This window comes from Lepisma saccharinum, chromosome 8 (genome assembly GCF_977018435.1).
Source record: "Lepisma saccharinum chromosome 8, izLepSacc3.1, whole genome shotgun sequence".
Classification (NCBI taxonomy): Eukaryota; Metazoa; Arthropoda; class Insecta; order Zygentoma; family Lepismatidae; genus Lepisma; species Lepisma saccharinum.
Genome location: NC_139236.1, coordinates 69,348,109 through 69,364,858, shown reverse-complemented (window position 1 = coordinate 69,364,858; position 16,750 = coordinate 69,348,109). Strand labels below are relative to the sequence as shown.

At 35.7% G+C, this 16,750-nt stretch overlaps 2 protein-coding genes across 4 annotated transcripts in view; both read right to left on the bottom strand.

Annotated features, from left to right (window-relative positions):
• LOC145991095 (RCC1 domain-containing protein 1) overlaps positions 1–16,750 on the bottom strand; it is a 55,564-nt gene that overhangs the window by 15,440 nt on the left and 23,374 nt on the right. The window lies entirely within an intron of this gene.
• LOC145991094 (short-chain dehydrogenase/reductase family 42E member 1-like) overlaps positions 11,214–16,750 on the bottom strand; it is a 28,494-nt gene continuing 22,957 nt past the window's right edge. For 2 of the 3 annotated variants that reach the window (XM_083126830.1, XM_083126831.1), the window contains exon 3: positions 11,214–13,352. In XM_083126830.1, coding sequence (XP_082982956.1) covers positions 12,433–13,352 — 920 coding nt within the window. In that variant the 3' untranslated portion in view covers positions 11,214–12,432. The remainder of the gene's footprint in view (positions 13,353–16,750) is intronic. The other variant, XM_083126829.1, reaches the window with a different exon arrangement.

Below are 16,750 nucleotides of genomic sequence, written 5' to 3'. Positions count from 1 at the left end.
TTTGCCGAGCTTTTATATCATAATGTATCCATTATTGCACATCTGCTAATATCAATTCAAACATACAAACTTGCTATCCACAGAGGCACAGAGGTAACCAGGAAATCGTAAGAGAATAAAGGATAAAAAATAAACATTACTATGGTTTAGCAGTAATTGGCCCAGGTGGGTATAATTGGGTTTTTTCGGGTTTTGCCAACCTTTTATAAAAAAAATGTGAATACATGTAATATAATTCACATTTGTAATTGCCGCTCAACCTATCCACTGCACTTCGCCACCCGGCACACAAACTAGCAGACCACAACAAACTGCTAAACCATAGTAATTTTTATTTTTTATCCTTTATTCTCTTACGATTTTCTGGTTACCTCTGTGCCTCTGTGGATAGCAAGTTTGTGTGTTTGAATTGATATTAGCAGATGTTGCAATAATGGATACGTTACGATAGAAGATACATTATGATTTTTGTCAGAAGCATCAAGAGATCAATTGCAGGTGTGTACTATTATCTTCAGTCGGAAGCATAATAAAATAGCGATAGCATAGATAGTATACATAGTATTCCCCGATAGTAGATGCGATTTGTTTTTTTTCAAGAAATACGCTGTTACGTAGAACGTAATAGTTGTGTTATTGTAATAATGTAGTAATCATGTAATTCTATGTAATTTGGTACAAACTGCAGTAACGAATGTATTCAATATTGTGCAAACATAAATATGTTGCTGTTCAACATACATATTGGAATCTTTTGTCTAAAGTACATGCAGAATCTACAGCTTAATATAGGCCTATGTAATTTATTAATAAAGATTAAACATTTTTATTGATGTACTGAGCTTTGATATTTCATTCTACTTCATTTCCATATTAGAATGTTGTGCATTTTAGATAGCAAAATTAATCTCGAGTTATAATGACAGTTGTGATCATATTCTAAGAATCTAAAATTCAATCTTCATGTGTATTTAGTTTTTGCCGAAAAAACGAAATGTCAAAACACACATTGTAGCCTTAATTTTTCATGTTTTTGAAAGGTGCGAGATGCATTTTGCTCCCATGTTTTGTCACGAAATAATGCGAAATGAACTGCAAAATGCAAATTAAACTCAAACAAAACATTTAGGGTTTATTTAACGACGCGACACCTTCCGAGGTCTGAATTATCCTGGGAGTTATGCAATTCACGGAAAATTGATTAATTCCACTGTTAATATTGGAGAAGCAAAAATGGGCTCCTTTACACAGAAATAAACCTAATACCCTGATAACTACATAAATGTCCTATTAGAAGTGAAATGTTAATTTTGTGTAAAAAGTGTGGTTTTTAAATCAAATTTAAGATGATATTCACAATTTTAAAATCAAAATGTCTTATTATATACCACTTTTCATCCGATTTTTCGCCACTATAACACCGAAATTTTATTTTATTTGCCACTTTAGAACCTGAAATTGACACTGTTTTTGTACCGAAATTTTGCTTTTTTATTTAACAAAATTTTTGTACCTCTATTCATTAATATACACCTCTATGATGTTCCTTCATTTCAGAAATCATTGAAATACCAAAGTTAATGAAAAACCATTGGGTTTTAAAATGGATTTCTTCAAGTGGGCCCAACCTGATAAAACAATTTCTTGACCTACTTGTTGATATCTTGATTGGTAGACACCCTGTGTAGATAAATTGTTTTGGTGTTGTGTTTACCAATTTCAGAAGTGTTCAATGAGTTCAATGCAAATTGCGTGACATGGCAAATATACGTGAAAATTGAAAGATGGCTCTTCTTACTTTGTAACTCAATAATAACCAAAATTATACCATGTTTTACCCCCGAGCCCTTCAGTTAATAGAATTACTTTTATCTTACATAGGCTGAATAACTTGCAAATTACAAAATAACAGTTTATTTGTGTAATTGCCAATAATTTTATAACTCCCATGTTTGTGTGTGTGTAATACCTGTTCAGCCAAAGATGATAGTTTTCAAATTTTCCATCAGCATGTTAATTAATTTGCTGTGTTTCAGGCAAGGCAAGATTCAAGAATTGAAACAAAACTGTCAAAAATGTAATGTAATGTAAAATGTCATTACTTTAAAATACATACAATATGAGGAAAAACAAGAATGAAAATAACAATGGATAATTCCATCAACTCTGTTACAAAGACTCATTACGTACATATCCATTTTGTAATGATAATTATTATGTGCACAAAATTTAGATATGAGTACACCATAGGTGTGCGCAGACTAATTTATTTTGGGATGCCTTGAGGGGAGATTCAATTACCTATCTGGACAATGGTAGCCCAATTGTCATAACTTCTAGTTCGTTTTTCACACAAATTATTATGTATATGAAAATGAAATTTTAACATAATAGTCTCCGAATATTCATTATAACATTAGCACAGGTTTTCATATCATTGTGATGATATTTATACAATTTAAATAAAGTAAACAACTGAAAACCAATATTGGTACAGAAAAACCAACTCTAACAAATGTAATACAATACAAGGCCATATCTCTTTATCACAGATCATAATAAGAATAGTCTTTTGAAGGAATGTAGACTTTTCTCAAGCACCAGCAATAGCAACAATTGCCGTAAGCAGTCATCTTGTGTGAATGAAGTTTATAAGGGACGTGAGCTAGCACTTACTGAGAGTTTGAAATGAAATTGTAACGTGGTTGGGAATAAATATTTACAGAGCCATGAGAAAACACAAGTGGAGAATAAAGAAGAATGAGAACAATTTTCAAGCAGTAATAATATAGCATAGAAACAAACTGGTGACAGCATTGAATCTTAAAACCAGATGGTGTTTGTAATTTTTACAGTCTGACCACAAAGTATATCTTGAAGCTTTCCTGGTAGCTAATGTTGAGATTCTATTGGATTGGTAAGGTGACCAGACACACATTAAAAAAAAAAGAGGACAGAGCATGTCGAAAAAGGAGGACACAAAGTCATAAAAAAGGGGACACCGCAAAAATTGGCAAACATTTGCCATCACTTACAATTTAATCAACATAAAAATCTTATCAACACTTTGCTCACTTTGATCTTTTTCAATAATTTCCTCTTACCTTTGAACAACAAAAGCAATTTCCCAATCTATTATTTAACACATGACAATCATAACTAAGAACAAGCCATGATGGTCTAGTTGGTAGGACATCTGACAACCATGCTGGAGAACCAGGTTCAATTCCCGGGTAGTGAGCAGCATGAGCAGCTCCGGGGCTCACCCAGCCTCAAATCAATAGGTTCGTGGAGGGTAAAGGCAGCCAGAGCGTGGTGATGACCCATTGCCCAAGATCGAGAATATGTGGTGCACTACCCTCCCCCCTCTAAATGTGCCTTCCATGGGAAACCTTACCTTTTTTAACTTTAACAATCTTTGCCAATCATAACTAAGAATATCTACAATTGGAAGCACAAAATTTTGCCCCTTTTCCAATTCTTGGATATTAGAATGAAATAAAATACATACAGTGATAAGTGAATGCAAATGTAACAAGTACGCTTCGCTTAACTTATTTAAAAAAAAATTATATAAATAAAATTTTAGATAGTTTAGATTGAGACAAGAAATATGATTTTAAAGCCGCTAACATTAGTAGTAGCACTCTTTGAACAGTAGGGAAAAGTAACAGCCACATTACACCTTTACCTAATATTCGTTTCTTCCATCCTCTAAAAGCTGGATACTTTCTTGCGAGATCATTGTTGAATTTACACTTTCGCTTTGCTATTTCATGAAAGTAAATATAACTTAATTATCAAAATTCTCACTAGGTGTTTCTCTATGGTAGGGGTTCCGGGTTTGAACCCAGGCCTGGGTGTTCTTTGGGAGTGTTGCTCATCCTTATCTTTTGGATTAGGCAAAACTGACACAAGAGCGAAGTCTGATTCATACTTCGAGGGCGAAGCAACGAGTTAGAATAATAATACTAATGACTTAACCTTTTGATTACAGAATCCACTTTGCCATGTAAGCCCCCGGGACCGGGCCAATTTTTAGCAAAATGCAGTTTCATTTAGATAACTGTAAATCAGAGGCTAATTGCCTTAGACATACGAATGATATATCGTTCTACACGGAATGAACCATAGATTCGGACTATATACAATTTATGTACATTGAGTATATATATGGAGGGGGAGGGGAGGAACCGGAAAATTCCAATATTTATGAAGAAAAATGCCCCTCCCTCCCATCCTTCCTGCACAACAAAGTACAGGACATTGTCAAAATACACATGGAAATGATCGCAGGCATGTTTGGAACAAGAAAAAAAATTGCACTATTATCATATGAGCAATAGAACACGACTTGAACCCCCCAAACGACATGTCTGTGTGCCACTGAAACTTGTCAATGCACAGCCACACATTACAAGAACTTTTCACTGCACAACCATGATCGTGAGTGACTCAGAACTGCGGAACTTCTTAGAAGTGTGTTATCAGTCTATTTTTGGACGTTGCCCGTCACATTGCAGTCATGTGACGAACACCTGTACTCTAGTGTAAGGATTTCTCTTTCCGCCTGAGCTTTGATCGTTTCCTTTGTTACACCCCCTCCTTCCTCCACCCCTAACTCCCCCATCCCTTTTGCCGAAACTGAAAGTACTTTGCAACCTCCTGCTACCAACCAGCAAACTATTTCCAAATCGAGGTTGAACTGCATTTTTGTAGTGGAACAAAAATTCCGGCCTTTGACGGGCACAATGCTTTTTTCTCTTCAGTAAAAGCTGCCATTTTCCCACCTTCTTTTTTTGGAACACCAAGACATGCAAGAGTCCTTACAGTGCAATATATGTGTTAACAACAATATAAGAGAAAAAATCTAAATTCCAGCGAATAATAGCAACATTATGATGTAATGTAATGTAAGGCAGTCAACCACTGATGAAATTTTGTTTCCCGCAGACTTTGTACTGTACTGTATATTGTATTTATGCCTATACCCTTTAAATATACCATAATAAACGTGTTTTGTTGCTATAAACAGAGTTTTAATGCACTTTCTACTGTTCTTTTAGGTTATTTCAGTTAATCCGGACTTTAGTTAAACCGGTGAACCTATCTCCCCATTAGTTCGGATTAACGAAGTTTTACTGTAGCTACTTACACCTAGATTTCCTCAACAATAGTACCTGCCACCTGTATCTGCGTTAAAATTAACTAGTTACATTGTAGTAGCGTGCAGTGTTGACAAGTGTACATAAGCACGATGGTAGACTGTAATGCATAAATAGAACCAAGGCAAATTGTCCATGATCTTATTTTATTTATGGTTTGCGCAATGAGAGCTTTAAGAATTGTAACAAAATGCCAGAGAAGATGCTGGCAACCTCTGCACTATCACGTAAATTACCCATTCTTTAGAAGCAAGAGAAAAATTAATGCAAAGAATCATAGACAATTTGCCTAGCAATACTCATGTATCCTACTGTACCGAAGGGATTAGAGAATCTCGTTTTCTTTCTTCCTCGTGACCAAAATGAGAGGGGGGAGGGGTGGATGATCCGATTTTATATGGTCCCTAGGGGCTCGTATCGTCTGCCTACTCATGTGGAGTTCCCATTATAAAGATAACAGCGACAACGGAACGGCATCATTGTAAAATATGTGGGCTGCGGGAACTCAAGGAGCAGCTGAGAGCCAAGAACACTCAGAACACTCAGCTGCCAAGTTCTCTTCTGCACCAGAAACTGCAAAACATTCAGGCTAATTAGGTAAAAATAATGAACTGTTGATCTATCCTTTCCTATTGCGTGAATCAATGTCGGTTGTAGGCAAGGTCGACCGCATGATTTTATCTCACAGGGGGCAACATTGCTTAAAGGGGGGAGGGAGGCCCGAACCCAGGATTTTTGTGAGGGAGAGGCCAGATATGAAAATGTCATATACTGTATAAATATATGAGAGAGTGAGAGAGAGAGAGAGAGGGAGAGAGAGAGAGAGAGGGGGGGGGCTACAGTTTAAATGTTTTTATTAAGTGTTTGATTTAATATAATTCTTGCTTTCCATTACTAAGTATAAAAAATCATACTTATCTTAGTCTTACAGTCGTGTTATATATATATATATATATATATATATATATATATATATATATATATATATATATATATATATAGGATAAAAGGAGTAGTTATGCTGTCTAATGTGTTTGTGTTCGTCTTGTGTAGTAATTGTGCTGTCTAATATGTTTGTGTTTGTCTTGTGTAGTAGTTCCTCCATTCATATTGGGGGTTAGGCGTAGAGCTGACAACTCTGCACTGTAAAAAGACATGTCAAGAAACAGCAATATAAGGCCATGGATGTTCCCAAGGTAAAATATTCCGGAGGTAAAATAGTCCCCCGTTCGGATCTCCGGGTGGGGACTACTTTGGGAGGTCCCTGGACTAAGGATAAGATCTACATTAGGAATAAGGATATTAAATTAGGCACCTGGAATGTTCTGAGCCTTTACCGGCCTGGGGCATTTCAGTGTACAGTTAATGAGATAGGGAAGTATAAATTAGACGTAGTAGCTGTCCAGGAGAAGGGAATTGTAAAACTAAAAATTATACTTTTTTCTATGGTGGTACTGAAAATCATAATTTTGGAACAGGCTTTTTCATAAATAATAGAATTATCTCGGCTCTTAAAACAGTAGAATTTATTAATGATAGGATATCATATGCAGTTTTACAGGGTAGGTGGTGTAAAATTATTTTAATAAACATACATGCACCAACGGAAGATAAAGATGATAATACTAAAGATGATTTTTATACAGAGTTAGAACAGGTCTTTGATAAATTTTCTCAGTATGATATGAAAATTCTGTTAGGTGACTGTAATGCACAGATTGGCAAAGAAGAGACATTTAAACCCACGATTGGTAAAGAAAGTCTTCATGAATTAAGTAATGATAATGGTATAAGATTGATTACTTTTGCAACCTCAAAGAATTTAATTGTGAAAAGTACCACTTTTAAACATAAAGATATCCATAAATATACCTGGTCTTCTCCAGATGGTAAAACTCATAATCAGATAGATCATATTCTCATTGATAAGAGAAGGCATACTAGTATAATTGACGTTCGTACACATAGAGGTGGTGACTGTGCCAGTGACCATTATTTAGTAATTGCTAAATTAAGAGAAAGACTCTCAGTGATAAATCATAAGCAACAAAATCTAAAAGTTCTAAAATTTGATACAGGAAAGTTTGCTGATGAAAGAATTAAGAAAGATTACCAAATTAAACTGTCAAATAGATTTGATGTTTTGCAGGATTTAAATGATGATGAAAATATAAATGAAACAGACGTAAACAAGAATTGGGAGCACATACGTAATGCAATAGAATCAGCAGCTAAGGAAAGTATAGGATACCATAAACCGAGAAAAAGTAAGCCATGGTTTGATAATGAATGTCATAATCTAATAGAAATAAGAAATCAGGCTAGACTTAGGTGGTTAAATAACTCTGATGATACAAATCTAAGCAATTATAATAGAATAAAGCGAGAAGTTAACCGCACGTTTAGAAGTAAAAAAAGAGATTACTTGAAAAGCAAAATTAACGAAATTGAAACAAACAGCAAAAATAAAAATATCAGAGATTTATATAAAGGTGTAAATGAATTTAGAAAGGGGTGGCAACCTAAAGTAAACTTGATAAAAGATAAAGACGGTGATTTTCTAGCTGACCCAAGCGATATTCTAAATAGATGGAAGAACTACTTTAATGACCTTTTAAATGTCCATGTAGGAGATAAATCAGAAGTGAATGAAGTACACACAGCAGAACCTTTAGTTCCAGAACCTAACTTGACTGAAGTTAAAGATGCTATTAAAAGGCTTAAGAATAACAAAGCACCTGGCATTGATTTAATACCAGCTGAGTTAATTAAATATGGTGGAAATTCATTAATATGTCAAATTCATAAATTAATTTGTTTAATATGGAATAAAGAAGAAATCCCTCAACAGTGGAAAGAATCCATAATTGTTCCTGTGTTTAAAAAAGGTGATAAAATGAACTGCAATAATTACCGTGGAATTTCTCTACTCTCAACAACATACAAAATATTGTCTAACATTCTTTTAACAAGACTAACCCCATATGCTAATGAAATTATAGGTGATTATCAATGTGGATTTAAACGTAACAGATCAACTACAGATCAAATTTTTCACATCAGACAGACACTTGAAAAAAGTGGGAATATAATCAAAATGTCCATCAGCTATTCATTGATTTCAAAAAAGCATATGATTCGGTCAAAAGAGATAAATTATATAATATATTAGTAGAGTTTGGAATACCTAAGAAGCTTGTTAGTATGATAAAAATATGCACCAGTGAAACAGAAAGTAAAATTCGTGTGGGTAATAATATGTCTGACAAATTTATAATTCATGATGGGTTAAAACAAGGAGATTCATTATCTCCATTGGTCTTTAATTTTGCCTTGGAATATGCTGTTAGGAAGGTAAAAGAAACTAAAGAAGGACTAAAATTAAATGGTGTGACTCAGTTGTTAGCATATGCAGATGATGTAGACTTACTGGGGGATGATGTGAATACAATTAAGAATAATGCTAAAATATTTTTCAAAACTGCTAAAGAGATAGGTTTGGAAGTTAACAAAGAGAAAACTAAATATATGTTTACAGGCCGAAACCAAGTGTTAGGTAATAATCAAAATCTAATTATTGATAACAACTCGTTTGAACCAGTTTCCAAATTCAAATACTTAGGAGTAATATTAACAAGTGAAAATTATATTAAAGAGGAAATAAAAAGTAGGCTTAATTCAGGAAATGCATGTTACTTCTCTCTTCATAAACTTTTGTCTTCTCGTTTAATATCTAAGAAACTAAAAGTTAAAATATACAAAACAGTAATTTTGCCTGTAGTATTATATGGGTGTGAAACGTGGTCCCTTACATTGAAAGAGGAACATAAATTGAGAGTATTTGAAAATAAGATCCTTAGGAAAATATTTGGACCTAAAAGGGATGAGGAGACAGGTGAGTGGAGAAGGTTACATAATTTAGAACTACATAATTTGTACTCATGTCCAGATATTATTAGAATAATTAAATCAAGAAGACTTAGGTGGGCAGGCCATGTGGCACGAATGGGAGAGGAAAGAGGAGTTTACAGGATTCTTGTTGGGAAACCAGATGGTAAGAGACCCGTAGGAAGGCCAAGGCGAAGATGGAGGGACAACGTTGAGATGGACCTAAAGGAAATTGGTAGGGATGGAAAAGAGTATATAGATCTTGCTCAAGATAGGGACAGATGGAAGGCCTGTGTTGCTGCAGCCATGAACCTTCGGGTTTAAGAAGGCTAGAGAGTTAGTTAGTTAGTTATGATGTAAAAACTATGAACATGTCAAAGTATCTTGAACGAGATACCTGGTACCCAAGGGGTTAATCAGGCAAAGTGATCGTGTTCAGCTCCCAGATGCTAAGTGAGCATTGGTCAAATACTTAATGTGCCCCAAGTGATATCATGATCGTTATGTCTGGAAGCATTCTCTATGCAGGACATTTGCTATGGCCGATACTATACTATTTCCAAAAAAGGAGGACATTTACAGATTTCCAAAAAATCTGCCCGGATGCCGAACAGACACCTAAAAAGGAGGACGTCTGGTCACCCTAGATATTGGCTATGTGAAATCTGGATACATTTTTTAAAGTACTTGAAAATGACAGAGTGAGTGATGTTAGTTGTCGAGATGGGAAGGAAATCCAAAACTTACCCAGTCAGTATTGAGGAAATATCTTCATAATCCTGATTTTTAAAATTTTATTTTTGTGATTTTCTGTCACTTTTGGATAATCGCAACGATGAGGATGACTGACATGATGACAATGACGAAGGGACACTCACAAAGAATACCCATGACCCTGGCGTTATAGCACGCTGTGTGCAAAACAATGCTACAGAAATCTTCTCCTTCATAAAGCACATTGTGAATACGCTACATTTTATTTTGGTGAGTTTACATTACATTTAAACGTTTCTCAGTTAATTCTAACAATGAGGAAGAATTGTGAATTGATGCAATTATGGAAGGAAACAATGATTTACTGGTTTTAGAGTAGCTATGCTAACCACGCCATTAAAGAAGCTGGCTAATTTTTTTTATTTTGGTTTTTATTACAGTTGCTCCTTGTATTCTTACCCTTGTACTATTGCTCACAATCATCGACTTCCTTAATATGTATTGCTGGACCAATAGCAGAGCCAGTTTCTTTCTTGGGGAGGGCTTCATGGGGAAAAAAAATATTTGCAGCACAGTCACTTGTAACCTTTGAAATCTAACATGTAATTTGCATCTAACATTGCATCCAAGTAAAACATAATTTAACAGTAAACACATCATGAAAGAAAGGAACAGATCTGTGTTGCCAACTTGATGATAAAGAAAGGTAAAACTATGCTGAATGATGAGTCTGGTAGATATTTTTTAAACTATTTGGCTACATACATACACAGTCAAGTAAAAAAATTACTGCTTTTGAACTCTGTTCAAAGAATAGCAATTGAGAAATTGATTTTTTCACACACACAAAACTCTTAGAATCACAGATCATCAAAATTTACATACAACTTACATCACAATTAGATCATTATGCAATTATTTTAAGAGCTCTTTCAAGAACAGTGGAACAAATTTTGTCAAAATTTCAAATTACAAAATCTCGTAACACAATTTAAAGAGTAATTTTTGTCTTGATAGAAAGAGCTTTCCTCATGTGTGTATTGAGCAGTCATAAACTAACTTGGCACAATTTTCAGAAATATCATTATATAACAGTTCTCGTCAATGTAAAAGTATAGCTTGGTACAAATGTTACTTTCTTTCTGTTCTTGAACATTTTGTTTAATCTCGTCAATGTTCATTTCTTAAGCTCTCTTTCAATACACCAAATATGCAACATCGATTAATCTAATTAGGATCTTTTGTTGCATATCTGATCAATTGGAATCAGATATCTATTTGAATAAACACATTCAGAATCACTACTATCAAATGAATAACCCATCTTTGATATTGTGATGTACAAAGAATAAGTTCTGATAAAGCAATGGTAGGTGGTGGCAAGTTTTAATATGGAAATGGAAACTCTCACATTTTTCTGAATCAAGACAGTTTTCACCTAATATAGTGCTTTATTTTCAGTACATCTTCATACAAAAATAACTGTTAATTCGAATATTACAGTAGAATTCTACTCAAATGCATTTTCATGGCTCTGCCACTAGAAAAAAAAAAAAAGTCAAAATCATGAGAAACAGAAAAAAATATATACACTGTGAAGTAAGTATAATGCACATTTACACAAAGATTTATTACATCAATTTTTACATTTCACACAAAATATAAACAGCCGTATTTACCTAATCCACACTACAACAGCAATTTCTATTTGAAAATATATTGATATTGTGCCATTTCCAAGAACTGTCTAAATGTATATCTATATTTAATAATCTCAGATCCTAGGGGGAAAGTATTACAAATTCATGTAAGACAGTTTTTCCCTGTAGCAACAAAAAATTCTTTAAGTTCCAAAATAAATACAAATCCTCAGGGAAAAAAAGCAAACAATAAAGGCACTTACAAGTTAAGAGGAAAACTGCAGGACCATACTGCACTTGGAAAATGTATCCTTAGTCCTAAAAAAAAAATGTTTCAAAACTGCAAAGATCAGTATAAGCAATTTCTATTTTTAAATCTACTCTAGTTTTCATTTACGTTAAATGCACATTTGGTTTTATCATTCCTTTGAAAATAATATATTCTACTTTAAAAAAAGATCATACCGTTATATCATGTAGGATAATTTAAGCATCATATGATATTTTCAGGGTAAGTATTAATAATTCCACTGGTGACACTATTGAGCCAGGTTTTTATTATTATTATCTTTTAAATACAAAATGGAATCAATGATACTGAAAAGTTATTTACATGTCCTGTTTGTACTATTTGTGCATGTCATGCAAGCCCTATCTATTATCACAGGAGCTTATGAAGCAATTCTTCAGATCACAACAACTCTGATGTATGCATTCCTGCTATCATTTAACTACAGCATTAATACATGAAAATGGCTCCTAGATATCATAACTGACGATGCAAAATTATATCTCCATTCCTTAAGATACTGCACAATGATTGTAAACTTCCTTCCATTATACACTAACATCGATTTCATACTTTTGGTAACAGCACTAGTGCAGTGCATTTATTACAAATAGGAATATGCCAGAATGACTTCAAGACAGACTAGTACTACAAATTTCATTGACACAATACAGTGATGAATAATAATAAAAAAAGATTTTCTTTTTCATGTGCTATTGCTTAAATTCTGTGCTACTTATACTGTTAAATACAACGCTGCAATTAATAACAAAAATAAAATGACAGTTTTAATGTACGAAGATTTTCCTGTACACACATTCTTGCTTGTGTTCTTATAATATTCCACTACACCCGAGAGATCATTTGACTTTATTGGAGAATAATTCAGATGCCGCTTTGCTTTCTCAATACTGAAATAATGAGTAATGCCACTCTTACATAGCTCTGCCTTGCATAGCAAAGGCTGGAAATCAAAGAAGTTCCCTAGAAAGTTATGTAAAAATTCCTCAATGTATACAAAAGTCCACAACAAACACATGGGAAGTTTAAATGTGGGAAAACGATAGCCAAGTCCCTCAATTAATGGTCGAAAGAATTCCATGTTGTTTACAGGCATTCCATCCGATACAAAATAAGATTGCCCACCAATGGTGTTTGCTCCCTCAGGGTTCAATAATCCATATGCAGCCTTCACGTGCGCTTGGACAACATTTTGAATGCTCACAAATTCCACAATGCCGTCATTTTGCCCATAGCTGAACCTTAGGAACCCACGTTGTAGTAAATTTACTATCCGTGGTAAATGACGCCTTTCTTTCACACCCATGACACCAGCGAGGCGCAGCGAACAAGTTCTTAAGTGTTTACCAGATCGTGTCACCTTTCCATCTGCCATGATAAGTAACTGCTCTGCAATTGACTTTGTGCGAGAATAATGGTCAACATGTTTATGTAACGGGAAGTAAGGCAAATTCTCGCTTCCATTACGGATTTCCTGTCCACCAAACACAACATTGAAAGTACTTGTGTACACAAGAGCTTCTACATCATTTGCACAGCATGCTTCTATCACATGTTTTGTTCCATGTATATTCACCTCTTCAACTACATTCCAGTACTTCCGCAGCTGCTGCCAGCTACTCATGCCAAAAGATGCTGAAATAATTAAAAAATAACATCTCAGATCAATATGTTGTAATCTGAATCAAATCACTAAATCAAATATACAATGTATAGGCATTTGAAAATAGACTCTCGAAAAATCAATGAAGACAACAGTTACAACATGCAATTTATTTTGGTACAGCAATATTATACATGTATTTACATTTCATCATGTATAGTTTATAAGTTTTCTAACCTCGAAGAAAGATCAGCAATGATCGAAAAATTTTAATAGCCACTGTAAGACATACTGTGATTACTGTTTTAGTCGACTTTTTACAATACATATACTGAATTTCATACTTGCTTTAATGCTAGCGACAGTGGTTCATTATTGCAAATCCAGTGTGTTAACCAAGTACAACACTGCGGTGGTTGGTCTGTTATAATATTTGAGGAGATTTTCTTGCCCTAATGTTTTATAGAGAATTGAGATTTCATTTCTTTTATACCAAATGTCATACATATTACCAACAGGTTTACTGAAAAGATGTTAACATCATATCATCATACTGAATATGAGTAATGTGGTCATTATAATCCACTCATCTTCTTGAGATGAGGATGTGCTTTCTTCAGCAGTATCCTAATTGAAATCTTCCATTATTTATATTTAGTATGTCCATTCTAAACCCGTGAACAGAAGAAACTGAGGAAGAAAGGATTGGAATAAAGATGCTACTTAATGTACTATATGTAGACCATGATCATAATTCAACTACTACAGCTAAACTAACCATCTAGAAGGAAGGTAAAATCCAAAATCAAGTGCTTCGTCAACATGAGTGTATAGAAATTGTAACGATATTTTTCTGCAGCCAAGGGAACCTTACTACAAATCGTACTGCAGCTGTCCGACAGTAGAAGAAAAAACTGAGGATTTACTTGTGAATCACTTCTTTAATTACATATTTTAGGACATTATGTAGGTACATTCAATGTTCATCTCTTCTGTAATTTCATCTTTACATTTTCAAGATATTAACAATGCTTTTAAGGTAAAAATTGTAACGACCCTGCGTGGTCGCCACATTTAACGACCCTGTATGGTCGCCATATTATATTTTATTAAGAAGATTTGGATAAAGAATGTATGCTAAATGTCCCTGCGAGGCGTACGCTTTTAGTTTAAATGTGTTAACGGATCCACCTCTACGATAATTAGTTTCGCTTATTATTTGACCCTGCGTGGTCGCTGTATTCTGTAAACGTTAACGGATCCACCTCTATGTTTATTAGTTTTGCTTATTATTAGACCCTGCGTGGTTGCTGTATTCAGTAAATGTTATTAATTATTGTCATTTACACTGTTCAACTCGTTGTTTAGAATTGCAGAGTCCTGCGAGGCTCATTATAAATTGTACTGTCTCAATGCACACAGTTTTACTTTATATTAACGCGTGCATCTAGTGATTTTCCCACTAGTGTTTTCTTAATGTCACTTCTTGGATGTTTCTCAGTACGAAGGTTGCTATATGTAAAAAAATGAGTTAGCAACGCGTACTTGTAGTTAAAATTTTCACCACCAATGCGCCGCCCCCGCGAGTATAAAGCCAGCGCAGCGAGGCCCGGAGCTCAGTTGGCTCCCTGATGTCAACAGGCAAACATCCAGGGTTAACTGGCCTCCCAGCCTGAGAACTAGAAGCCATCCCAGAAGGAAGGACGGAGAAAGAAGAAAGAAGAAGAAGAGCCTAGCAGCAACCTACCTACCTGGTCCGCTCGCTTAGGCTGATAGGTGCCCAGGTTCTACCTGCCCGGCTTGTCTGGGAGCACCCGGACCTTCCTTTCTAACCTGCCGTCCCTTCATAGGAGACACCGGTAGGCTTGCCAATTCCCAGCTAACGCCGGGGGTGTCGCGGCATCCTTTAATCCTTTACCCTGCGCCCGTTATTCGGGAGTAGATTGGTTTCGGCCAATTCCCGGCTGTGGTTGGGGTACTACGCACAACCTACTCTCTTTTACAGGGCAACCCGTGACGTCAGCGGCGACCAAGGCCCTTAATAAAATTAGGTCCCCATACTCCCCCTGGCGCCTCACAGCGAGGAATAAATTGGATGTTCCCTGACCCCCCTTATCTCTTCGAGACCAAAGGTGGTACAGGTAAAAGAACGTGCGTGGTACAGGTAAAAGCACGTGTGTGGTACAAGTAAATGCACGCGCGTAGTAAGGGTTTCAGGTAAAGACACGTGTGTAAGTGTGCAAACGGACACCCTTGTGTTGAGACTATAATAAACATATAAAAATATATATATTAAGCTGGTATAGTCTTTCCTTACACCCAGCAAGCCCTGAGATATTTCTGAGTCCATGTTCTACGGCTGACAAAAAGTTAGCGTCTATGGGTAGACTTTACCGTCCTCCTAAGTGAAGTGTTTAGAGTGTGGTAATTGTGTGTAGGTGGGACGTTGCAAAAGTTTTTGGTGCCTTAACGTGGGGCCCGATTGTAAAGACTGAAACCAGCAAGCCAGTGGGGGCCTATTAGCTGCAAGGACTAGAAGGGGCTCATAAGTGTCAGTGTTAGTGTTCGTCCAAAGAATTCACGAAGGAGAAGATATAGTGTTGTGGAAGAAACCATAGACGGTGTGTCAAAATGGAAAGGGACGTGTCAAGTATGAACTTAAGAAGCAGAGGGAGGAAAACATTAGATGAAGAGACTGGGTTCGGATGCTGTGAGGATACCGGAGGAGAGATGGAGTATTTCCAGTGTTGCCAATGTCTCCAGAAGTTCCATTGGAGATGTGAGGGGCAAGAAGAGACCTCAGTGTCCACTGCAGAGTCCAGATGCAAGACTTGCTCATCAGTACCCTTGATGGCTTTCGGGCAAGAACCAAGTGCTCCTAGTACGACCCCATCAGACCATTGGTTATTAGAATGGCTGATTAGAGATAAAGAGGAGAGGAAGAAAGAGAAAGCGGAAGAAGCCGAAAGGAAAACTAGAGAGGAGGAAGAGCGTAGATTTATGGAAGAGAAACAGAGAAAGAAAGATATGGCTCAATTAGAAAGAGTTAGAAAGAAAGAGGTAATGGAGCTAAAACAAGTAGTGGAGTCCATGGAGGAGAGAAGGCTTCATGAAAAAGCAGAAGAAGAAGCTAAAAAGGCACTTGAAAAAGCAGAAGAAGAAGCTAAAAGAAAACTAGAGACACAAGAACTTAGGTCTCTAATAGAGTCTCTAGAAGAGAAAAGAGAAATGGAAAAACGAGAAGCAGAAGAGAAAAGAGAAATGGAAAAACGAGAAGCTGAAGAGAAGAGAGAAAGAGAATTAGAAACTCTCCATGCCTTAGTTCAAGGTCAAGACGAGAGGAGACAGCAAGAAGCTGAAAGAAGCAGAGCAGAATTACAGACTCTTTTCTCCCAACATAAGACAGACCAGTTAGAAAGTCTTAGGGAGG